At 48.8% G+C, this 24,542-nt stretch overlaps 1 protein-coding gene across 2 annotated transcripts; it reads left to right on the forward strand.

Moving 5' to 3' along the window:
• Nucleotides 1-27: 27 nt before the first annotated feature.
• LOC310642432 (endonuclease domain-containing 1 protein-like) lies at nucleotides 28-23,684 on the forward strand. Of its 2 annotated transcripts, none has more exons than XM_083366150.1 (3): nucleotides 28-305; nucleotides 11,802-12,113; nucleotides 22,215-23,681. In XM_083366150.1, the coding sequence occupies exons 2-3, from the start codon at nucleotides 11,832-11,834 to the stop codon at nucleotides 22,755-22,757; spliced, it is 825 nt and encodes a 274-aa protein (XP_083222276.1). In that variant the 5' UTR covers nucleotides 28-305; nucleotides 11,802-11,831; the 3' UTR covers nucleotides 22,758-23,681. The 2 variants fall into 2 exon arrangements, with proteins under 2 accessions (XP_083222276.1, XP_083222277.1); XM_083366151.1 differs by lacking the exon at nucleotides 28-305 and adding an exon at nucleotides 11,429-11,575 and having other exon boundaries at nucleotides 22,215-23,684.
• Nucleotides 23,685-24,542: the final 858 nt, after the last annotated feature.

Raw genomic sequence — 24,542 nt, forward strand, 5'->3', positions numbered from 1 at the left:
AGCTTCTCACAGAAGTGACAACAGAAGTTGAACTGGAATATTTCTCTCACGGTTAGTTTAATGAGCGTTGTTTAGGTCAAAGGGCCTTGAAAAATTTTCAGAAAAACCACAGTCTAATTTCAGCAGCATTTCCAGTTTCATGTGGACTGGAAACCGACTTTTTAAAGGAAGTTAATAAGTAACTGTGGAAAACCCATGTCCTCTCCCCTCTTGCAACCTATTTAAGCCGCTTCAGGATTGGAACACAGTCCCAACGCTGCAGTGTGAAGAGGAAGGGAAGCGATCCAGAGGTTAACTCTTGACAGGTAGGATCTCTTTCTCCTATAGACTCCAAGACGCCAGAAGAATTTAAACTGGAGATATTTATTGTAAAACCCGGTGTTATAGCAGCCTTGATTAAGCTACATAGCGTCAAGTGTAAAATTTGATGGATTGCGAAGTTTCTCTCTCCATTGTAGTGGGCAGAATAAATATAGCCTTTTGATGTATTGTAGGTAGCCAGAAACTTTGAAAGAGGAACTTCCTGTGTTCTAGAAACAATGGAGCTTAATTGAACATAATTGCATGTTTGGGACGTTAAATGCCCTTCAATAATGAAAAGCATTGCATCATCGTTTTACTAATTCCAATGCGCTGATCAGAGTAATTTCTTCTTTCAGATTATATTAAGCCAGTAGGTCTCAAAAGCTGGTCTGGGGAAAACCTGGGGGTCCCTGAGGCACTACAGGAGGTCCTTGACTTACAACATTTTGTTTAGTGACCGTTCAAAGTTACAACAGCGCTGAAAAATGTGACCTGGGGACGTTGCAACCGTCATAAATGTGAACCGATTGCCATGCATTTGAATTTTGATCACATGACCATGGGGTACTGCAACGGTCAGAAGTGTGAAAAAGGGTCACTAACTTCATAACGTGAAAATAAATGAACCCAGTATAATTTTCACCCATCTTTAGCTTTGCCAATTCAGGCAGTGCCTTCCACGTTCAGGGATGCCATTCCTTTGAAAAATACACTTTTAATTTTCTCACAATAGCGTTGATAGTATTTGCAGATTAGGTGAAACTTGGGTCAATAGCGGTAACTGCGAGAGGGATCTTGGGATTCCTAGTGGACAATCACTTACTGTAAATATGAGCCAGCAGCGTGCAGTTGCAGCCAAAAAAGCCAATGCAATCCTAGGTTGCATTAACAGAGGGAAAGAATCAAGATCATGTGAAGTGTTAATACTGCTTTATAATGCCTTGGTAAGGCCACCCTTGGAATATTGCATCCAGTTTCGGTCACCACCATAGAAAAAGGTTATGAGACTCTTGAAAGAGTACAGAGAAGAGCAACAAAGATGATTAGGGGACTGGAGGCTATAACATAGGAAGAACAATCGCAGGAATTGGGTATGTCTAGTCTACTGAGGGGATGTGGTGGCTCAGTGGGTTAGGACACTGAGCTTGTCGATCAGAAAGTCGGCAGTTTGGCGGGTCGAATCCCGAGTGCCGCGTAACAGTGAGCGCCTGTTACTTGTCCCAGCTTCTGCCAACCTAGCAGTTTGAAAGCATGTAAAAATGCAAGTAGAAAAATAGGGACCACTACGGTGGGAAGGTAAGAGCGTTCCGTGCGCCTTTGGCGTCTAGTCATGCCGGCCACATGACCACGGAGACGTCCTCGGACAAGCGCTGGCTCTTCGGCTTTGAAACGGAGATGAGCACCGGCCCCTAGAGTCGGAAACGACTAGCACGCGTGTGCGGGGGAACATTTACCTTTACCTAATCTACTGAGGGGGAAAAAAGACGTGGGATATATGATAGCATCTTCTAATATCTGAGGGGCTGTCACAAATAAGAGGGGGTCAACCTATTCTCCAAAACACCAGAGAGCAAGACAGCAATGGACTGAAACTAACCAAGGAGAGAAGCAACCTAAAACTAAGGAGAAATTTCCTAATTGTGAGGACAATTAACTAGTGGAAGTGCTTGCCTTCAGAAATTGTGGGTGCTCCATCACTGGAGGCATTTAAGAAGACACTGGACAGCCATTTGTTTGAAATGGTACAGGGTCTCCTGCTTGAGCAGTGGGCTGGACTAGAAGACCTCCAAGGTCCCTTCCAGCTCTATTCTGATTAAATTGATTGAAGATAGATAGATAGATAGATAGATAGATAGATAGATAGATAGATAGATAGATAGAAGCAGTGGGTGCTTCATCACTGGAAGTTTTTAAGAAGAGACTGGACAGCCATTTGTCTGAAATGGTATAGGATCTCCTGCTTGAGCACGGGATTGGACTAGATGATCTCCAAGGTCCCTTCCAACTCTATTCTGTAAAAAAAAAATCCTCCACTGTGAATCTTGACTTTGAACTTGTTACCTCTGATTGTTTTCCTTTTACTCATCCTCACAGTGTAGAGAAGCAAACGGGGAAGGAAGTGGGCTGGCACAAAATTTGTAATTGGTAAATTAGGGAAAAAAAATGGCGTAATCGCAGGTTATGTGAGTTGACAAAAACCACGGAACAAAGAAGCCTGAGCTTTAAAAGAAAATTACACGACAGGTAGCCCCTGGCTTACCTACCACAATTGGGCCCAAATGTTCTGTTGCTAAGTGAGACGGTGGTGGTGAGCTTTGGCCTGTTTTGCGACCTTTCTTGCCACTGCAGTTGTTAAGCTAGCTTCACAGCTGTTAAGTGAATCTGGCTTCCCCATTTGACTTTGCTTGTCAGAAGGTCTCAAAAGGGGATCCCATGACTCTTTAACGGTCATAAATACAAGTCAATTGCCAAGCGTCTGAATTTCGATCACGTAACCATGGAAGCGCTGCAACAATCTTAAGTGGGAAAAACGATCCTAAGTCACTTTTTTTCCCACTGGTGTTGTAACTTTGGATGGTCACTAAAGGAACTGCGGGACCACCTGTATTTCGGATGAAACTAAAACCAGGCCTAACTTGAGGCCCTGTTTATTTATTTGACCATCTAGCAGCAACCATCTTTGCCATCACTAACAATGGGAAGATGCTGGGATGTCTAGGGAAGATTTTTCTCCATCCTGTATCCCTGAGCGGAACGTGGCCTCCATTTTTGCAGGAGAAAGCTTTCCATGAAGTCAGGGTCAACGCAGAGGTGGGGAACCCTGGCCCCTTTACGACTTGTGGACTTCAACTCTCAGAATCCTTGAGCCAGCCAAGCAGAATCCACAATTCATAAAAGGGACATAGTTCAACCCCCCCCCCCCCCGCCGCTGCATAGGGCACAATGACTATGTTAGATGTTTTTGTGCCAGCCATGGCAGTTACCCAAAAAGGTCATCAGATGGGAGCAAAGAGGCTTCTTTGCTTCCACTGATGAGTCAGGGGTCCCAGGCCCCTGCAGCCCCAGTGGCGAGAGAGTTTTATGGTTAGGGAGGGGCTGAGACCCCCCATAAATACCTCTGCTCAAGGGGCTGCTCTTTGTTCTGCTTCTGCTTCTACTTCTTGTTCTGTTCCAGTTATGCTATGCTAGCTTGCTCTCTGTTCTTTTGTTCTCTCTCACATGCAGGCATGGATGCCTCCATGCCAAGTAATTCTTTCTCTCTAATCTATCGATAAATAAAGATCATATGATTGCATCTCTGTGTTCTACTTTTCACTTGGAAGCACCTTAACGATCCATCAACCTCGTGAGACCACCTCACAAGACTCCCCAGATGCTGCAGAAACGGCCCTGGCTCAGGCCAAACGCCGCATGAGCCAGATGACTGAACAGGAACGCGAAGAGCTGCTTCTAAAGTTCCTTACAACACAAAGGACGCCACAAGCCTCTCCACGGGGGATCCCAGCGCAGAGGGACTCTGGACGCCGGGTAAGCCCTCCCCCAGTGCCCACGAGGCCCCCTAATATGGCACCCGCCACCCTGAGTGACCCCGGGACCCCAGAGCTTTTGGCGCGAAATTTCCCGCCAAACTGTAACCTACAGCTTCCTGGGGCAACCGGAAGCAAGATGGCGGCCCCCAGGGCACCCACATGGCCTGATACCAGAAACAAGATGGCGGCCCCCAGTACACCCACACGGTCTAATAAAGATAGGCCTCAACCAAGCCTGGAGGCACAGCAATCTGTGGCATCCAGCCAAAGCAGCATGGAATCTCCCTGGTCCTCCCCACCAGAAAGCCTTAGGGCCTATAATGACAATGAAGCCTGCCCAGCCGCGCCTACTGCAGCAGAGATTGGAGCAACTATCCGGACCCTGGTTGCAGCTCTGGAGGCTAAAACGACTTCAGCCTCAACATCGGGGGTAGCCAGCCTCCCTCCAAGGCCTCCTACCCTCTCCCCAGGGCCTAACCGCCGGGAGGCGTCCAGCCTAGAGCCTCCCAACTACATCCAGCAACCCCAGAGGGCCCCTAGTGAACCCCCGGGGCCCCCAGCCTACTTTTTGGATTGTGACGTGTTCCTGGACTGTGCCATTTGCAAGAAGACAAAGAGGAAGGCTGCCCCCATCCCTAAGATGTCACTGCGTAAGGCCCAATACCTGTACCAACTAAACATGTTGATTTGGTTGGGCCTTTCACACCATCCCTAGGGAAAAGACAGTATTTTCTCACTGCTGTTGATGATTTTTCACGATACGGCCACGTGTATACCCTCACAGAAAAATCCGAAGCCTTTGATGCCATAAAGTCACTGTACAACTTTGTAGAGACCCAGTATAAGACCAAGATCGCACAACTGCAGAGTGACCGCGGGGCTGAGTTCATGTCCCAAAAATTTCAGGACTGGGTAAGGCGTAAGGGCATCCGCCATTTTCTTACTGCACCATTCACCCCTGCTCAGAATGGCGTAGCAGAGAAAAGAAATGGAATCCTGCAAACCATGATGCGTAGTCTGATTGCAGAAGCTGGGGTCGCAGAATCATACTGGGCAGAGGCGGTGTACTACGCCAATTACACCTTAAACCGCACCTGGAGCAGTGTTGTGGACCAGACCCCATATTTCTGTTGTGATTCAGGGCCAGCCTGTGGGTCCGGCAGCCGGCTCGGATGTCTCGGATGACTCAGACGAGGGGGAGGAGGAGGGTGTTGAAGACGAACTTGCTGATGATGGCTTGGAGGCTTCGCAGAGCCCCCAGCCAGGGCCCTCTTCTCAGCTGCGCGAGCCCGACAGTGCGGATGATGATGACCCACAGCTGGCCCTGTTCAAGGACGCCCGACGCAGGAGGCAGTCAAGCAGGAACAAGCAGAGAAAGGCTGTGGGACTCCTCGGAAGGAGGCACAGGGAGGCCACGCCCTGAACTCTAATAAAGGGAGTGTTTGGGGAAGGGCTGGTTGCTGAAAGCAACCGCTCCGTTTGAGGATCACAGTTCCAGTGTTTTGTTTCTTGTTCTGTTGTTTGTGTAATAAATCTTGGCTGACGCCTTCCAGCTTCAGACGCTCTCCAGCCTCTGCCGTTTGTACAGGGGTTGCCTTTCTGCAAGGCCGGTAGTAGGCTGGTTCAGAACAATTTCCTGGTCCACGGTAGGAAACCAAATCTGGGACATTTACTTGTTTTTGGCTCTTATGCATGGGTGCACATCCCCAAGCAGCTGCGGAAGAAGGGGAGATCTGTCTCCCAGAGACTGAGGTTCTTGGGCTATGCTCCTGGCTCCAAGGCCTATCGTTTCCTGGGAGAAGGGGGCAGGCCTGTTACTTCCCAATCTGCCTCTTTCGAAGAGGACTCCAATTGGACCCAGATCCACTCGAATGATCTGAGCCCATATGTCAGCCGACCCAGCAAGGACATACCGACCACGACATCACCTGAGATGACCACATACCCTGCCACCGACGAAAGTGAGGAACAAGACGAAGATGCGTCCAGTCCCATGGGGGAAGACACGCCGTCTTCATCCCCAGCGACGCCTCAGAGAGCCACGGAAGAAAAGGGCGGTGAGTGGCAGAAGGTAAGGAGGTCAAAGTGGTCCAACAAAGGGATCCTGCCAAAGAGAATTGACATTGGGCACATCGCGTCCGTCAACAGCGTTGTGGTCACCCCAAAATCCTTCTCTGACATCCAGGAGCTGCCCATCGAAGAACAGGAGAAATGGCAGCTCGCGATGGAGAAGGAGATGCAGAGCCTAAGGAAACTCAAGGTCTTCACCCCCCAGCAACCACCAAAGGAGAGAAAAGTCATTGGCACAAGGTGGGTTTACAAGGCCAAACCACTTGCCAATGGCCTCTACCTGTATAAAGCCCGTTTGGTAGCTCAGGGATTCGCTCAACGCTACATGGAAGACTACGGGGAGACCTACTCTCCAACCATCCGGGCAGAGAACGTCAAGGCCACCCTCGTAACTGCAGCCGCTCTGGGGGAGGAAGTTTTTCAATTCGACATCCAGACGGCTTACCTCCACGCCAACTTGGACCGGCAGATGTACGTGAGGGCCCCTCCTGGCTACCAGCAGGAAGGGGGAAATACATGGTTGCTCCACAAAGGGTTATATGGCCTCAAGCAGTCGGGGAAATTATGGTATGACTGCCTTAGAAAAAGTTTAGAACGAGTTGGTTTCACTGCATCCCATGCAGATGAATGTGTCTTCACACGCAACTCCAAGGGTACCACAGAACGGGTGTTAGTTTATGTGGACGACCTACTATATGTAGGGCCTGACAAGGAAGGGTGTGATGAATTTGCCAAGGCCCTGGAAGAAAAATTTACCCTGAAGTCTTTGGGGTGGGTTGACAAGTACTTGGGTGTGCACATTTTGGCCACTAAAGGGGGGTTCGCTCTATCTCAGAAAGAAAAGATAGAGGAGTTATTGGCCAAATGCAAAATGGCAGAATCTAACCCAACACATTGTTGTTGTTAGTTGCGAAGTCGTGTCCGACCCATCGCGACCCTATGGACAATGTTCCTCCAGGCCTTCCTGTCCTCTACCATCTTCTGGAGTCCATCTAAGCTCATGCCTACTGCTTCAATGACTCCATCCAGCCACCTCATTCTCTGTCATCCCCTTCTTCTATTGCCCAACGCATAGCCCGATGCAAAGTGACTATTACAATCACACTCACAAGGACGGTCCTGAGTTCACAGATAATAAGCTTTACAGATCTGTGATTGGCTCCTTGCTATACATCAGCAATTGGAGCAGGCCTGACATAGCTTTAGCTGTGAATCTACTGTCCAGGCATGTGGAACACCCAAAGGAATTCCACTGGACTGCTGTTAAGAGGGTACTTAGGTACCTCAGGGGCACGACCGATGCTCTCCTTGTGCTAGAACCAGAGAAGGGGAAGAGGGCTCAGCTCTCCGCTTACTCAGACGCAGACTGGGCTGGTGACACCAAGAGTAGACGGAGCACCTCTGGTTTCCTCATATTGCTAAATGGCTGTCCAATCCATTGGCATGTTAGGCAGCAAAAATTTGTTTCTTGCTCCACGGCCGAGGCTGAATATGCCAGCCTGTCAGACACGGCCAATGATTTGATTTGGTTCAATGATCTGATAACGAGCATCTGGGCATCTCCTCTGCCCATCCAAATTCAAGAGGATAACACAGCTGCAATTGCAATCTCGGGGGCATATGCTGTGGGCTCTAGGTCCCGCCACATAGACATACGGTATAAAATTGTCAGGCAGCTTGCCAAAGAGGGTTTTATACATGTTGAGCATTGTAACACAACTGACCAGATAGCTGATCTGTTCACCAAACCTGTTCCCATTGACCGGCACAACCTTCTGTGTAAGCGTTTGTGTTTGGTCGTCTGAACGTTTTTATACATGTCTATGACACCTGCTCGCCCCCTCACACACATTCACTGGTCCCTGTCATTGGCTGGCAAGAAGGGAAATTGTTAGATGTTTTTGTGCCAGCCATGGCAGTTACCCAAAAAGGTCATCAGATGGGAGCAAAGAGGCTTCTTTGCTTCCACTGATGAGTCAGGGGTCCCAGGCCCCTGCAGCCCCATTGGCGAGAGAGTTTTATGGTTAGGGAGGGGCTGAGACCCCCCATAAATACCTCTGCTCAAGGGGCTGCTCTTTGTTCTGCTTCTGCTTCTACTTCTTGTTCTGTTCCAGTTATGCTATGCTAGCTTGCTCTCTGTTCTTTTGTTCTCTCTCACATGCAGGCATGGATGCCTCCATGCAAAGTAATTCTTTCTCTCTAATCTATCGATAAATAAAGATCATATAATTGCATCTCTGCGTTCTGCTTTTCACTTGGAAGCACCTTAACGATCCATCAACCTCGTGAGACCATCTCACAGACTATCCACCTGAGGGGTAGGCAACCTATGACTCGTGGGCTTCAACTCCCAGAATTCCTGAGCCAGCCATGCTGAGGGGAAAGGGAGAGGTTTCCATGCTGAGCCACACTGGCTGAGGAATTCTGGGAGTTGAAGTCCACCAGTCATGAAGGGGCCATAGTTCCCCCTATGTTGGCTCAGGAATTCTGGGAGTTGAAGTTCACTTGTCATAAAAAGAGCCAAGGTTGCCTACCCCTGATCCACCTTGATCAGAGTCAGGATGGAGAAACTGTTCTGTCTCCTTGAAAGAGAGACATGCTTTGACATACCTTGGAGTATGTCATGTGCATGGAATGATATGATATGATAGAATGGGATGGGATGGGATAGAATTAGAATAGAATAGAATAGAATAGAATAGAATAGAATAGAATAGAATAGAATAGAGCTGGAAGGGACCTTGGAGGTCTTCTAGTCCAGCCCCCTACTCAAGCAGGAGAATCTATACCATCTCAGACAGGTGATTATCTAGTCTCTTCTTGAAAATTTCCAGTGATGGAGCGCCCACGATTTCTGGTGGCAAGCTGTTCCATTGGTTGCTTGTCCTCACTGTCAGGAAGTTTCTCCTTAATTCCAGGTTGCTTCTCTCTTTGGTCAGTTTCCAACCATTGTTTCTCATCCTTCCATCTATCGCTTTGGAGAACAACCTGACCCCCTCTTCTTTGTGGCAGCCCCTCAGATACTGGAATACTGCTATCACGTCGCCCCTGTTTCCTCTTATTTTTAGACTAGCCAAACCCAAGTCCCGCAGCCGTTCTTCGTCTGTTTTGGTCTCCAGGCCTTGGATCATCTTAGTTGCTCTTCTCTGAATTTTTTCCAAACTCTCAACATCTTTTTTGTGGTACGGTGACCAAAATTGGCTGCAGTATTCCAGGTGTGGTCTTACTAGGGCTTTATAAAGCGGTACTAATACTTCACGTGATCTTGATTCTATGCCTCTGTTTATACAACCCAGGATTGTATTAGCTTTTTTGGCTGCTGCTGCACACGGCTGGCTCATGGTTAAGTGATCGTCCACTAGGACTCCAAGGTCCCTCTCACAGTTGCTGTTTTTGAGCCAGGTCTCTCCCAATCTGTACGTGTTCCTTTGGTTTTTCCTGCCTGAGTGTAAAACTTTGCTTTTCTCCACATTGGGACTCATTTTGTTGGATAGGGCCCATGGTTCAAGTTGGTTGTGAGTTGAATTGACAAGGCTCCCACTTTGAAATAAGACGTAATTTGCTTTCTTTGGTTCCTCTTAATGAGCATGTTAGCTTTGAATGACTAATCCATTTTATCATCTGATTAAACTCCGTTTATATCAGTATGACTATTTTCTTGACGCTCAATGTCAGCTCTGTGATGGATGGAAATTCTATGGAATTGTGGCTGGCCATGTCCCAAAGGTGCTTTCCCCCCCCCCCCCCCGAGGCAACTGGACTTCCTTGTTTTTCTTTGAAGACATTTCACTTCTTATCCAAGAAGCTTCTTCAGCTCTGGCCACGTTGACTCCATTTTGAGGCGGTTGAAACTCTGTGAATTTGAAGGCTGCGACATCTGAGCTGCAGAACCACTAGGTGTTATCAAGAGAGATACAGAAAACAGGCTCTTTGCTGCCCCCTACAGGTCACCCAGATTTTTGCACCCCAATTCCTCCCTGCAAAGGGCACCCCGATTTCCTTTCAGCCCCAAACACTGCTGGCTTGAACATAGAACATAGGATGATAAGAGTGGGAAGGGACCTTGGAGGTCTTCTAGTCCAACCCCCTGCTTGAGCAGGAGACCCATTCAGAAAAAATGACTGCCCAGTCTCTCCTTAAAAGAATCCACTGATGAAGCACCCACAACTTCCGGTGGCAAGCAGTTCCACTGGTTAATTGTTCCCACGGTTAGGAAATTCCTCCTTATTTCTAGGTTGCTTCTCTCCCAGATAGTTTTCATCCATTGTTTCTTGTCTTATCTTTTGGGGCTTTGGAAACTAGGTTGACCCCCTCATCTTTGTAGGAGCCCCTCAGATATTGGAAGACTGCTATCATGTCTCCCCTAGTCCTTCTTTTCACTAGACTGGACATGCCCAGTTCCTGCAACTGTTTTTCATATGTTTTAGCCTCCAGGCCCCTTCTCTGCACTTTTTCTAGAGCAGGGGGTCTTCAAACGTAGCCCTTTTATGACGTGTGGACTTCAACTCCCAGAATTCCTCAGCCAGGAATTCTGGGAATTGAAGTGCACACGTCATAAAAGGGCCAAGTTTGAAGACCCCTTGACTTGTGGACTTCAACTCCCAGAATTCCTCAGCCAGCGTGCCTGGCTGAGGAATTCTGGGAGTTGAAGTGCATACATCATAAAGGCCAAATTTGAAGAGCCCTTGTGGACTTCAACTCCCAGAATTCCTCAGCCGGTGTGCCTGGCTGAGGAATTCTGGGAGTTGAAGTGCACATGTCATAAAAGGGCGAAGTTTGAAGACCCCTTGACTTGTGGACTTCAGCTCCCAGAATTCCTCAGCCAGCATGCCTGGCTGAAGAATTCTGGGAGTTGAAGTCCACAAGTTATAAAAGGGTCAAGTTTGAAGACCCCTGTTCTAGAGTCTCAACATCTTTTTTATGTTGAGACTCACCAGGATTTCTCACTAGGAAAGAGGTATTCCTTCCACTTCCAGATTACCAATAATGACGAGAAAGGGATGTGGTAGAGCAGGTTCCTTGTGTTAGGAAAGCAAATAAAGAGTGTTGATAATTCCGCTTCATTTACAGAGCTGCTTAATTCAAGCTGCTGGTTAACTCTCTTCATCCCACCAGCTATTATAAAGCACCCAGAAATGTCAAAATTGTACCCCTGATCAACCTCAACTGTTTGTGACAGAGCAGCTGTAGAGATTCACAGACAGGACAATAGGCATGGAAGGGAGGGAGGAAAGAAGGAAGGGAGAGAAAGGGAAGGAACGAGAGAAAGGGAGGGAAGGAAAGATAAAAGAAAGGGAAGAAGGGAGGGATAGAAAGGAGAAAGAAAAAGCATACTTTAAACTTGGAAAAGTGTTAAGAGGTTGAGACTGGTCCCTCTGCAATTCATTGCAATTTAAAAGGGAGGGAGGGAGGGACGGAAAGAAGGAAAAAATAGAGTCATTTCCCCAAGATTCTATTACTAGCAACCAGTCCCGCGGCTGCAGCCACGTCAAAAGTTCTCCAGAAGTCACTGGCTGTAATCTTTAGACGTTGTGAATTCTGCGTATCCCTTGGGGAAAAAAGGGCCGGCGCATGCCTGCATTCAACACCGTCTCTTCAAAGGGCAAATTTTGAAGGAAACCGTAAAAGAAGAACCTCAACTGCCCTCTCCTGGTACGGATTCAGAGGGGCAGGTAACATATTCTCTCTGCTTCATTTCAAGCAATTGCAATGAGGAGGGAGGGAGCGAGGGAAGGAAGGAAGGAAGGAAAATGGGGCATTTCATCCGTCTCTCTTAGCAACAGGCAAAGCAGAGATAGACCCAAAGAAGATCAGGAGAAGATCCCACGTCTTATTCCAAAGGTCTTCTCCCAACAAGCCTGTTTCTCTCTGATTTCGTCTCTTCTTTTTCTCTTCCAGACCCTAACTCTGTCCTGGCCCTTTCAGACAATGCTATTGCTGCTCTTTCTCCTCTCTGTGAGCTGGAGTAACGTGCCCACCAACGGCGAGGTGGTGGACTCCTTCGAAGCCAATTGTCCCCAGTTTTTTCTCCGAGAAACCCCGCCAGTTATAAGGCACCCTCCACGCTCTGTCCGCATTTGCCAGCGTTACCAAAACTTGTATCGCTTTGCCACTTTGTACGATGAAGACAACCGCATCCCGGTATACTCAGCGTATATCTATAACCCTGGGAAGGCTAAGAGACCCAAAAAATGGATGATTGAACCTCAGGTAAGAGGTGATGGATGTAGGTCTTCTTCATTTATAACATAAGATACGAACATACAAAAGCCAATTGTCCTAGTGGACAATCCCTTAAATAGGAGCCAGCTGTGTGCTGCAGCGTCCAAAAAAGCCAACACAGTGCTAGGCTGCATTAGCAGAGGGATAGAATCAAGATCACGTGAAGTATTAATACCACTTTACAATGCCTTGGTAAGGCCACACTTGGAATACTGCATCCAGTTTTGGTCGACAAGGTAAAAAAGACGTTGAGACCAGAGTACAGAGAACAGCAACAAAGATGATTAGGAGACTGGAGGCTAAAACATAAGGAACGGTTGCTGGAATTGCATATGTCTAGTTTAATCAAGAAGGGCGAGGGATGACAGGATAGCAGTCTTCCAATATCTCAGGGACTGCTACAAAGCGCCTGAGGGCAGGACAAGAAGCAACGGATGGAAACTAGTCAAGGAGAGAAGCAACCTAGAACTAAGGAGAAACCTCCTGACAGTTAGAACAATTAACCAGTGGAACAGCTTGCCACCACAAGTGGTGAATGCTCCAACACTGGAAGTTTTTAAGAAGAGACTGGACAGCCATTTGTCTGAAATGGTATAGGGTTTCCTGCCTGAGCAGGGGGTTGGACTAGAAGACCTCCAAGGTCCCTTCCAACTTTATCATCATCATCATCATTATTAGGGGACAACAGTAGAAAAAGGGAAAACGAAAAAGGTGCGAAGAAGGACGAGGGCGGGGGAGAAACTGTTGCAGTAAAATTAGACATTAATCTCAACTTTTTACAATTCTATAATAGTACGCACTCGCCATTTCTGCATCGGCAAATCAGTCTAACCCAGACATGTCAAACACAAGGCCCGGGGCCCGGATCCGGCCCGCGAAGTGGTTTCATGCGGCCCGTGAAGCCATCCTGGAAACAGTGAGGGAACGGCCCCCTCTGCCTTGGCCCTGGCTCAGAGACCCTCCTCCTGCCAGAGACCCTCAGATCTGTCCCACTCCTGCCCAGGCCCCCATAGGCACCCTTGATGCGAACGATGTAGAGCTGGCCACGCCCACCCAGTAGGCCACACATACACTAGCCATGCCCACCCAGTAGGCCACGCCCACCCAGGCCACACCCACCTGGGTGCATAAGCTCTCATTGTACATACGTAATAGTAATAATAATCATGATCATATACCACATGAAAATACATTTATCATAAATTGTGAAATACAACACTTCATCATATATCATAGGATGCAACATTTAGTGATAATCATAGCTAAGCAAATGACATAAATGATACTGGGATACATATATACATACATAAGGGACGCGGTGGCTCAGGGGGTTAGGACGCTGAGCTTGTCGATCAGATGGTTGGCAGTTTGGCGTGTCGAATCCTGAGTGCCGCGTAACAGTGTGAGCGCCTGTTACTCGTCCCAGCTTCTGCCAACCTAGCAGTTCGAAAGCACTGTTACATGTTTTGTGCCAGCCCATGGCAGTTCCCCAAATAGGTCATCAGATGGAGCAAAGAGGCTTCTTTGCTCCCCTGCAGCAGCCCCATTGGCGAGAGAGTTTTATGGCTAGGGAGGGGCCGAGACCCCCCATAAATACCTCTGCCCAGGGGCTGCTTCTTTGTTCTAGTTCTGCTTCTCTTTTTTCTATCTTCTCACTTGCATGCATTCTCTATCATACAAGCATGGATGCTTCCATGCCATATAGCTCTTTTTATATAACCTATCGATGAATAAAGCTTCATAATGACTGCATTTCTGCATTCTGCCTCTTTTACTTGGAAGCACCTTAACGTCCCATCGATCTCTCCTGAGAGTTGCTTCAGAAGTTGGTAGCAGAGAGGATGGTTTAAGGCAAAGCTTCCAAGCTTGCAGATAGCAGTAAGATCCTTAGATTTGAAATTGAAATGGATGGCCGGAGATCCCAGATTGTGACCAGAAGTCTTCAATCAAGATCAACAGCTCTAGCCCCTGAAGCAAGCTCCGCTCCAGGTGAGAGCACAGATGGCTTCCTTCTGCACGCCACAGAGGGAAGCTTGGAAGTTTTACAGTCCGCCCAAGACTGTCAAGATGCAGCAGAAGCGCTCCGGGCCCAACGCAAGCAACGCGTGGATCAAATGTCTACACAGGAATGCAAGGAACTGCTTCGAAAACTCCTTGCAGTACAGGAGACCCCACAAGCCTCTCCACGAAGGACATCAGTGCAGAAGGACTGTGGATGCCGGGTAAGCCCCCCCTCAGCGACCACGAGGCCCCTTAATATGGCGCCCGCCACCCTGAGTAACCCCAGGACCCCAGAGCTTTCGGCACGAAATCCCCTGCCTAACTGTGACCTACAGCTTCCTGAGGCAACAGGAAACAAGATGGCTGCGCCCAGGGAGACCGCATGGCCCAGCACAGGAAACAAGATGGCAGCCCCCTGTGCGCCCACATTTTCTAACAAAGAAAGGCTTCAATTAAGTCTGGAGGCCCAGCAATCCCTGGCATCCAGCCGTAGCAACATGCAAACTCCTGGGCTCTCTCCAGCAGAAACCCTCATGACCTATGATGGCAATAAGACTGCTCATTACCCCCCAAGGCCCCCGACCCTCTCTCCGGGGCCCCCAGTCTTCCTTTTGCCCCCGCCCAGGTGCTCTCCTTACTTGGCCTTCGGGGGGGGGTTGGCCCCCTCCTCCAGCATCGGCTTTAGCCATCCCCAAGGTTTTCAGGACCAGCAATGGGCTTCTCATGAAAATCCAGGGCCGGGGGGGCTCCAGGAAAGATTTCCAGAGTCTTTTCAGATCCAGGTGCCGGCCGGCAATCTTGGGCAACGCCCACCCCCTGATCACATGTTTTCCGGACATGCCCAGTATGGGCTTTTTAACCCTGAAGGGGGGCCATCTAAAAATCAGAGAAAAATACCACCAACGCCCACTAGAGGGGTCCCTTTACCTTTCTTTTCAATGCGAACCTCAGATGCTCCAGGAACTGGACAAAACGTTTCTCCCTGCGTCCACGTTGCCTCTCAACTTTGAAAAACTGAAAATTGGGGGGGAGAACTACCACAGTTGGAATAGAAATGTGCAGGTATGTCTATTAAAGGATGGGACTCTTGAAATGGCCCTGAACCCACCACCTTTCCCGTGGGGATCACGAGAAGAGTGGCTCCATAGACAGGCTTTTTCTACTCTGATGGGTTCTATGGATGATAACTTGTTCCCAAGCATTCCAGATGGACTCACAGCTTGCGCAGTTTGGCGGTTATTATACAATTTATTCAACAGCAAGAGCATGGGTTCCCTCACCAGACTCACAACTGAGTTTTACAACACAAGACTCAGGTTTGGGGCCAGCATGGCAGAACATCTCGGAAAATTAAAATCCCTCAGGGCGCAACTGATGTCCAAAAATTACCGGGTACCTGAAGAGAACTTGGTCGCAGTTATCGTGGCTTCCCTGGACAAAAGTTGGAACAATTTTATTATTTCCCTGGAAGGGGGCAGGGATGAACCCATGCCTCTGTCCTATCTCGAGGGCAGACTCATTGACGAAGATAGGAGACGACGAGATACGGGAGAATACAACAGAGTCACCAGCCAGCCAGCCAGCAGATGACACCGCAACTCAGAGCAGGTTAATGCTCTACTCAAGTGTTTCACCTGTGGCTCTGAGGGGCACCTCAAGAAGGACTGCCCCCATTTTCAACAAGGCCCCAAGCGTGTTCCCAATCAAGGTAGGGGCAAGGGACAAGGAAGGGGCCGTGGTGGGGCCAAAAGTACTAACAATTTTGTGTCTACCTGTGCCCCCACCACAAAGGCTGATAGCCCCACTGACTTATGGTTACTGGACTCTGGAGCTTCTTCTCACATTACCAATATGGGTCAAGGTTTTAAAACAGGGGTGTCAAACTCAATTTCATTGAGGGCCGCATCAGCATTGCGGTTGCCCTCAGGAGGCCGGGTGGGTATGGCCAGGGTGGGCATGGCCTACTGGGTGGGCGTGGCCAGCTCTACATCATTCGCATCAAGGGTGCCTATGGGGGCCTGGGCAGGAGTGGGACAGATCTGAGGGTCTCTGGCAGAAGGAGGGTCTCTGGGCCAGGGCTAAGGCAGTGGGGGCCGTCCCTCAGTTTCCAGGATGGCTTCGCGGGCCACATGAAACCACTTCAGGGGCCGGATCCGGCCCCCGGGCCTTGTGTTTGACATGTCTGTTTTAAAAGGTTAAAGAAAATTAACTCATCTGTCAAAGTCGCAAATGGTGATAAGGCTTTAGTTATTGGGGAGGGCACGGTTTCTGTACCCGGGCTTGGAAAAGTTGAAGGTGTTTTACACACTCCCTCCATTGCCAACAACCTATTAAGCATTATCAAATTATGTGACGATGACAATGTGGAAGTTCTATTTCGCAAAGGGGGAGGTCATGTCACCCGGGACCAGAGGGTCATCGGAAATATTGCCATCATAAATGATTTGCCATATTTTTCCCCACAACCAACCCCAAGGCTGCTTAACCAGCGCAAGGCTGAAGCGGTTGCATCCAAGCCCCCACAGCAAGGCAGTGTGGATAAGAAATCTGAACCTCAGCTGTCACCTGAAGCACCACTCAAGGCAACCAATGCCAAGAGGGTGTCAGTGGGGAAGCCACTCCATGATAACTGTGCCCACATCTTACACCGAAGATTAGGTCATGCAAGCTTCCCTGTAGTTAAAAAGATGGGAGAGTTTGCTGAGGGAGTCCAGATCAAAGATTGTGAGGTATTCCTGGACTGTGCAATCTGTAAGAGGTCAAAGAGGAAGGCTGCGCCTATTCCAAAAACGTCACTGCGTAAGACCCAATACCCGTACCAACTAGTACATGTTGATTTGGTCGGGCCTTTCACACCATCCCTAGGGAAAAGTCAGTATTTTCTCACTGCCGTTGATGATTTTTCACGGTACGGCCACGTGTATATCCTCACAGAAAAATTTGAAGCCTTTGACGCCATAAAATCACTCTACAACTTTGTAGAGACCCAGTATAAAACCAAGATCGCACAACTGCAGAGTGACTGCGGGGCTGAGTTCATGTCCCGAAAATTCCAGGACTGGGTAAAGCGTAAGGGCATCCGCCATTTTCTTACCGCGCCTTTCACCCCAGCTCAGAATGGTGTGGCAGAGAAAAGAAATGGAGTCCTACAAACTATGATGCGTAGTCTGATTGCAGACGCAGGGGTCGCAGAATCATACTGGGCAGAAGCGGTAAAATACGCCAATTACACCTTAAACCGCACTTGGAGCAGTGTTGTGAACCAGACCCCATATTTCCTAGTTCATGGTAGGAAACCAAATCTTGGACATTTACGTGTTTTTGGGTCCTACGCATGGGTTCACATCCCCAAGTAGCTGCGGAAGAAGGGGAGATCTGTCTCCCAGAGACTGAGGTTCTTGGGCTACGCTCCTGGCTCCAAGGCCTACCGTTTCCTGGGGGAAGGGGGCAGGATTGTGACTTCCCAATCTGCCTCCTTCGAAGAGGACTCCAATTGGGCCCAGATTCACTCCAATGATCTGAGCCCATATATCAACCGTCCCAGCAAGGGCACACCGACTACGACATCACCTGATACGTCCACATACCCTGCCACCGACGAAAGTGTGGAACAAGACGAAGATGTCATCCCACCTGTTTCAGTTGGGGAGGATGAGCCGTCCAGTTCCCCAGCAACGCCTCAGAAACCTGCGGAAGAAAAAGGCGGTGAGTGGCAGAAGGTAAGGAGGTCAAAGCGGTCCAACAAAGGCATCCCGCCAAAGAGAATTGACATTGGGCACATCGCGTCTGTTAACAGCGTTGTGGTCACCCCAAAATCCTTCTCTGACATCCAGGAGCTGCCCATCGAAGAACAGGAGAAATGGCAGCTCGCGATGGAGAAGGAAATGCAGAGCTTAAAACAACTCAAGGTCTTCACCCCCCAGCAACCTCCAAAGGAGAGGAAAGTCATTGGCACAAGGTGGGTTTACAAGGCAAAACCACTTGCCAATGGCCTCTACCTGTATAAGGCCCGTTTGGTAGCTCAGGGATTCGCCCAACGCTATATGGAAGACTATGGGGAGACATACTCTCCAACTCTCCGGGCAGAGAGCGTCAAGACCGCCCTCGTGACTGCAGCCGCTCTGGGGGAGGAAGTCTTCCAGTTCGACATCCAGACGGCTTACCTCCACGCCAAATTGGACCGGCAGATCTACGTGAAGGCCCCTCCTGGCTACCAGCAAGAAGGGGAAAATACATGGTTACTTCACAAAGGTTTATATGGTCTCAAGCAGTCAGGGAAACTATGGTATGACTGCCTTAGACAAAGTTTAGAACGAGTTGGTTTCACCGCATCCCGTGCAGATGAATGTGTTTTCACACGCAAGTCCAAGGGTACCACAGAAAGGGTGTTAGTTTATGTGGACGACCTACTATATGTAGGACCTGACAAGGAAGGGTGTGATGAATTTGCCAAGGCCCTGGAAGAAAAGTTCACTTTGAAATCTTTGGGGCGGGTTGATAAGTACTTGGGTGTGCATATTTTGGCCACTAAGGGGGGGTTCGCTCTATCTCAAAAAGAAAAGATAGAGGAGTTATTGGCCAAATGCAAAATGGCAGAATCTAATCCCACGCATAGCCCAATGCAAAGCGACTTTTACAACCACACCCATAAGGACGGTCCTGAGTTCAAAGATAATACGCTTTACAGATCTGTGATTGGCTCCTTGCTATATATCAGCAATTGGAGCAGGCCTGACATAGCTTTAGCTGTAAATCTATTGTCCAGGCATGTGGAACACCCAAAGGAATTCCACTGGACTGCTGTTAAGAGGGTACTTAGGTACCTCAGGGGCACGACCGATGCTCTCCTTGTGCTGGAACCAGAGAAGGGGAAGACGGCCCAGCTCTCCACTTACTCAGACGCAGACTGGGCTGTCGACACCAAAAGTAGACGGAGCACCTCTGGTTTCCTCATATTGCTAAATGGCTGCCCAATACATTGGCATGTTAGGCAGCAAAAATTTGTTTCTTGCTCCACGGCCGAGGCTGAATTTGCCAGCCTGTCAGACACGGCCAATGATTTGACTTGGTTCAATGATCTGATAACGAGCATCTGGGCATCTCCTCCTCTGCCCATCCAAATTCTAGAGGACAACGCAGCCGCCATTGCAATCTCGGAGGCTTATGCAGTAGGCTCTAGATCTCGCCACATAGACATACGCTATAAAAATGTCAGACACCTTGCCAAAGAGGGTTTTATACGTGTAGAGCACTGTAATACAGCTGACCAGATAGCTGATCTGTTCACCAAACCTGTTCCCATTGACCGGCACAACCTTCTGTGTAAGCGTTTGTGTTTGGTCTTCTGAACGTTTTTATACATGTCTATGACACCTGCTCGCCCCCTCACACACATTCACTGGTCCCTGTCATTGGCTGGCAAGAAGGGGAATTGTTACATGTTTTGTGCCAGCCCATGGCAGTTCCCCAAATAGGTCATCAGATGGAGCAAAGAGGCTTCTTTGCTCCCCTGCAGCAGCCCCATTGGCGAGAGAGTTTTATGGCTAGGGAGGGGCCGAGACCCCCCATAAATACCTCTGCCCAGGGGCTGCTTCTTTGTTCTAGTTCTGCTTCTCTTTTTTCTGTCTTCTCACTTGCATGCATTCTCTATCATACAAGCATGGATGCTTCCATGCCATATAGCTCTTTTTATATAACCTATCGATGAATAAAGCTTCATAATGACTGCATTTCTGCATTCTGCCTCTTTTACTTGGAAGCACCTTAACGTCCCATCGATCTCTCCTGAGAGTTGCTTCACAAGCACGTAAAAATGCAAGTAGAAAAATAGGGACCACTACGGTGGGAAGGTAACAGTGTTCTGTGCGCCTTTGGCATCTAGTCATGCCGGCCACATGACCACGGAGACGTCCTCGGACAAGTGCTGGCTCTTCAGCTTTGAAACGGAGATGAGCACCGGCCCCTAGAGTTGGAAACGACTAGCACGCATGTGCGGGGGAACCTTTACCTTTTTATACATACACACACACACACACACACACACACACACATACATGTGTGTCTAGTTTATTGAAGAGAAGGATGAGGGGTGACATGATAGCAGTCTTCCAGTATCTCAGGGGCTGCCGCAAAGAAGAGGGAGTCAAGCTATTTTCCAAAGCGCCTGAAGGCAGGACAAGAAGCAACGGATGGTAACTAACCAAAGAGAGAAGCAACGGAGGAGAAACTTCCAGACAGTTAGAACAATTAACCAGTGGAACAACCTGCCTCCAGAAGTGGTGAATGCTCCAACACTGGAAGTTTTTAAGAAGATCTGGCCAGCCATTTGTCTGAAATGGTATGGGGTTTCCTGCCTGAGCAGGGGGTTGGACTAGATTGTAAGATACAAGCAGCAAAGTTATAGTCATAAGGTAAGGATAGGGAATAGGAAAGATGAGGAATATCATAGCAATACAGTTTTGCTAGTATTCTGACAGCAGTGTTGTGGGAATTAGTTGTTTAACCGAGTGATGGCATGGGGGAAAAAAGCTATCGTTATGTCTAGTCGCTCTAGTGTGCAATGCCCTATAGCAGGGGTAGGCAACCTTGGCTCTTTTATGACTCGTGGACCTCAACTCCCAGAATTCCTGAGCCAGCCATGCTGAAGGGAAAGGGAGAGGTTTCCAAGCTGAGTCATGCTGGCTCAGGAATTCTGGGAGTTGAAGTCGACGAGTCATGAGAGGGCCATAGTTCCCCCATGCTGGCTCAGGAATTCTGGAAATTGAAGTCCACCAGTTATAGAAGAATGAAAGAGATCGGCTTTCTCCCTCACACAGGTAAAATACACGTCGGGCAGATTTGGCTAGACCAGGGTTAGGCAGCCTTGGCCCTTTTATGACTTGTGGACTTCAACTCCCAGAATTCCTGAGCCAGCCACGCTGAGGGGAAAGGGAGAGGTTTCCAAGCTGAACCATGCTGGCTGAGGAATTCTGGGAGTTGAAGTCCACGAGTCATAAAAGAGCCGAGGTTGCCTACCCCTAAACTAGACGGTTTTCGAGTTGTGGGGAACTGGGTTTGTTTAGTCTAGTGCAGGGTTAGGCAACCTTGGCTCTTTTATAACTCGTGGACTTCAACTCCCAGAATTCCTGAGCCAGCCATGCTGAGGGGAAAGGGAGAGTTTCCAAGCTGAGTCACGCTGGCTCAGGGATTCTGGGAGTTGAAGTCCACAAGTCATAAAAGAGCTAAGGTTGCCTGCCCCTGCCCTACAGCATTGTCTTGAGGGAAGAAGTTGAAATAGTTTTACGTCCAAGATGTGAGGAGTCTGCAGATATTTTCACAGCCCTCTTTCTTGTCCATACACATCCTCAATGGAAGGCAGGCTGATAGCAATTGTTTTTTCTGCAGTTCTAACTATCCGCTGAAGTCTGTGTCTGTCTTGTTTGGTTGCGGTTCTAAACCAGACTGCAACCAAAGAAGATATTGGGTGTTTTCCTGGCTGTCCTTTCATGACCTTGTATCCCTGATTCTGCAAATAACAACAACAACAAAGTTGGAAAGGACCTTGGAGGTCATCTAGCCCAACCCCCTGCTCAGGCAGGAAACCCTATGCCATTTCAGACAAAAGGGATATCCAGTCTCTTCTTAAAAACTTCCAGTGTTGGAGGATTCAACGCTTCTGGAGGCAGGTTGTTCCACTGATTAATTGTCCTAACGGTCAGGAAGTTTCTCCTTAGTTCCAGGTTGCTTCTCTCCTTGATGAGTTTCCATCCGTTGCTTCTTGTCCTGCCTTCAGGTGCTTTGGAGAGTAGCTTGACTCCTTCTTCTTTGGGGCAGCCCCTGAGGTACTGGAAGACTGCTATCATGTCCCCCCCTAGTCATTTGCTTCATTAAACTAGACCTACCCAATTCCAGCAACCGTTCCTTATAAGTTTTAGCCTCCAGTCCCCTGATCGTCTTTGTTGCCCAAAGACAGAAGGCCACCTGCACATATTCACAATTGATGCTTCCTAGGCTGTCCCCTAATTCCAGGTCAACAGGGTTTTGGGTTGTTCCCCCCCCCCCCTGCGATCCCTTCCTTCATGCCCGTTGTTTGTGCTTCCTGCTCCACAGCTCATCAATTCCACTTTCCAACCAGAAATGGAAACAGAAGGGGAATTCCTGAATAAGAAGGGATCCAAGGAAGCCCTGCAGGAGAGCCAGGCCATCTTGCAAGATTACAAGAACCTGACCGATTGCAACAGGGGCCATCTGAACCCCAATGGACACCAGCCAGACTACAGCGCCAAGTCGTCTACTTTCACCCTGACCAACATCGTCCCGCAGTTCATAAAGCTCAACGGCGGAACCTGGAACCACTACGAGCAAACCACCATGGCTCAGATGACCAAAGGGTGCCAGGAGACCTTTGCGGTGGTGGGGGCAGTGCCAGGAGACACCTCTGTATCTGGAGGGAGGGTCAACAGGCCCAGCCATCTGTGGTCTGCAGCCTGCTGTGTGATAGACAACAATCACCTTAGATCCTGGGCCATCCTTGCTAGGAATGACCGAAACGTGGTGGAAACATTCACTCTGGGCCAGTTGGAGAACCAGCTCGCACGGCTGTATAACGTGAATTGTGTCTCTCTGTTTCATAGTGACTGCCCCCGGCAATAAACTACGTCTCTCTCTTGCACAAGGGTGGCAGATGCCACAATTGACTGAAGTTCATTTAATAATGGGTGCATTGAAATGTCCTGCAGAGGGCAGCACAGAGCCAACTTAGTAGGTGGTGGGAGAAAGTTTAAGCAGGGAGAAATCTGGTTAGTCTCTTCGGCACAAGGATTATGTCACCAAAACCCAGATGTTAGGATAGGGAAGGAAGTGGGGAAAAACACAACCACAACTTCTGGAGGCAGGTTGACCCCCTGAGTAACTGTTCTCACTGTCAGGAAATTTCGCCTTAGTTCTAGGTTGCTTCTCTCCTTGACTAGTTTCCATCTCTTGCTTCTTGTCCTGCCTTGGGGTGCTTTGGAGAAAAGGTTGACTGCCTCTTTCTCTTTTGGTAGAGAGGTTAGTTGTGTTAGACCCTGGGAAAGTGATGGTGTTACTTAGGTGGGTCACGAAACATCTGCAAGAAAGCAACCAAGCTCAGAGAGCATCAAGGACCCCCCCACCAGCCATAGACAGTGTCCCCCGCTTCTCTTCCTCCTCCTCTCTACAAACCCCACTTCCTACTAGCACTGATGACCTTATCTAGTTGGGCAATGAAACATTTGCAAGAAAACCACTTAGCTCAGAGAGCAACCAGAATCCCCCAGTCCTCCTCCTCCCTCCTCTTTGCAAACCCCACTCCTTTCTAACACTGACAAGGTTACTTAGTTGGGTCACGAAACATCTGCAAGAAAGCCACCCCACTCCTCCTCCTCCTCCCCATTTCATTCTCCACCTCTTTGCAAACCCCGCTCCTAGCACTGACGAGGTTACTTAGTTGGGTCATGAAACATCTGCAAGAAAGCAACCAAGATCAGACAGCACGAAGGACCCCACACTACTACTACTACCACTTCCTCCTTCTCCTCCTCTTCTTCTCCTCCTTCTCCCCATTTCATTCTCCTTTGCAAACCCCACTCCCTTCTAGCACTGATGAGGTTACTTAGTTGGGTCATGAAACATCTGCAAGAAAGCAACCAAGCTCAGACAGCACCAAGGACCCCACACTACTACTACTACTTCCTCTTCCTCCTCCTCCTCCTCTTCTTCTTCTTCTTCTTCTCTCCATTTCATTCTCCTCTTTGCAAACCCCACTCCCTTCTAGCACTGATGAGGTTACTTAGTTGGGTCACGAAACATCTGCAAGGAAGCAACCAAGCTCAGACAGCACCAAGGACCCCACACTACTACTAATACTTCCTCTTCCTCCTCCCCTTCCTCCTCCTCCTCCTCCTCCTCTTCTTCTTCTTCTCCCCATTTCATTCTCCTCTTTGCAAACCCCACTCCCTTCTAGCACTGATGAGGTTACTTAGTTGGGTCACGAAACATCTGCAAGGAAGCAACCAAGCTCAGACAGCACCAAGGACCCCACACTACTACTAATACTTCCTCTTCCTCCTCCCCTTCCTCCTCCTCCTCCTCCTCCTCTTCTTCTTCTCCCCATTTCATTCTCCTCTTTGCAAACCCCACTCCCTTCTAGCACTGATGAGGTTACTTAGTTGGGTCACGAAACATCTGCAAGGAAGCAACCAAGCTCAGACAGCACCAAGGACCCCACACTACTACTAATACTTCCTCTTCCTCCTCCCCTTCCTCCTCCTCCTCCTCCTCTTCTTCTTCTTCTCCCCATTTCATTCTCCTCTTTGCAAACCCCACTCCCTTCTAGCACTGATAAGGTTACTTAGTTGGGTCACGAAACATCTGCAAGGAAGCAACCAAGCTCAGAGAGCACCAAGGACCCCCCACAAG

Source organism: Vipera ursinii, assembly GCF_947247035.1.
Source record: "Vipera ursinii genome assembly, chromosome: 6".
NCBI classification, from domain to species: domain Eukaryota; kingdom Metazoa; phylum Chordata; class Lepidosauria; order Squamata; family Viperidae; genus Vipera; species Vipera ursinii.

Bases quoted from the DNA above. Each gene is read 5' to 3' on its own strand.
- LOC310642432 (XM_083366150.1), top strand. From the start codon at position 11,832: ATGCTATTGCTGCTCTTTCTCCTCTCTGTGAGCTGGAGTAACGTGCCC. The intron at 12,114-22,214 runs GTAAGAGGTGAT...CCTGCTCCACAG, and splicing joins AATGGATGATTGAACCTCAG to CTCATCAATTCCACTTTCCA.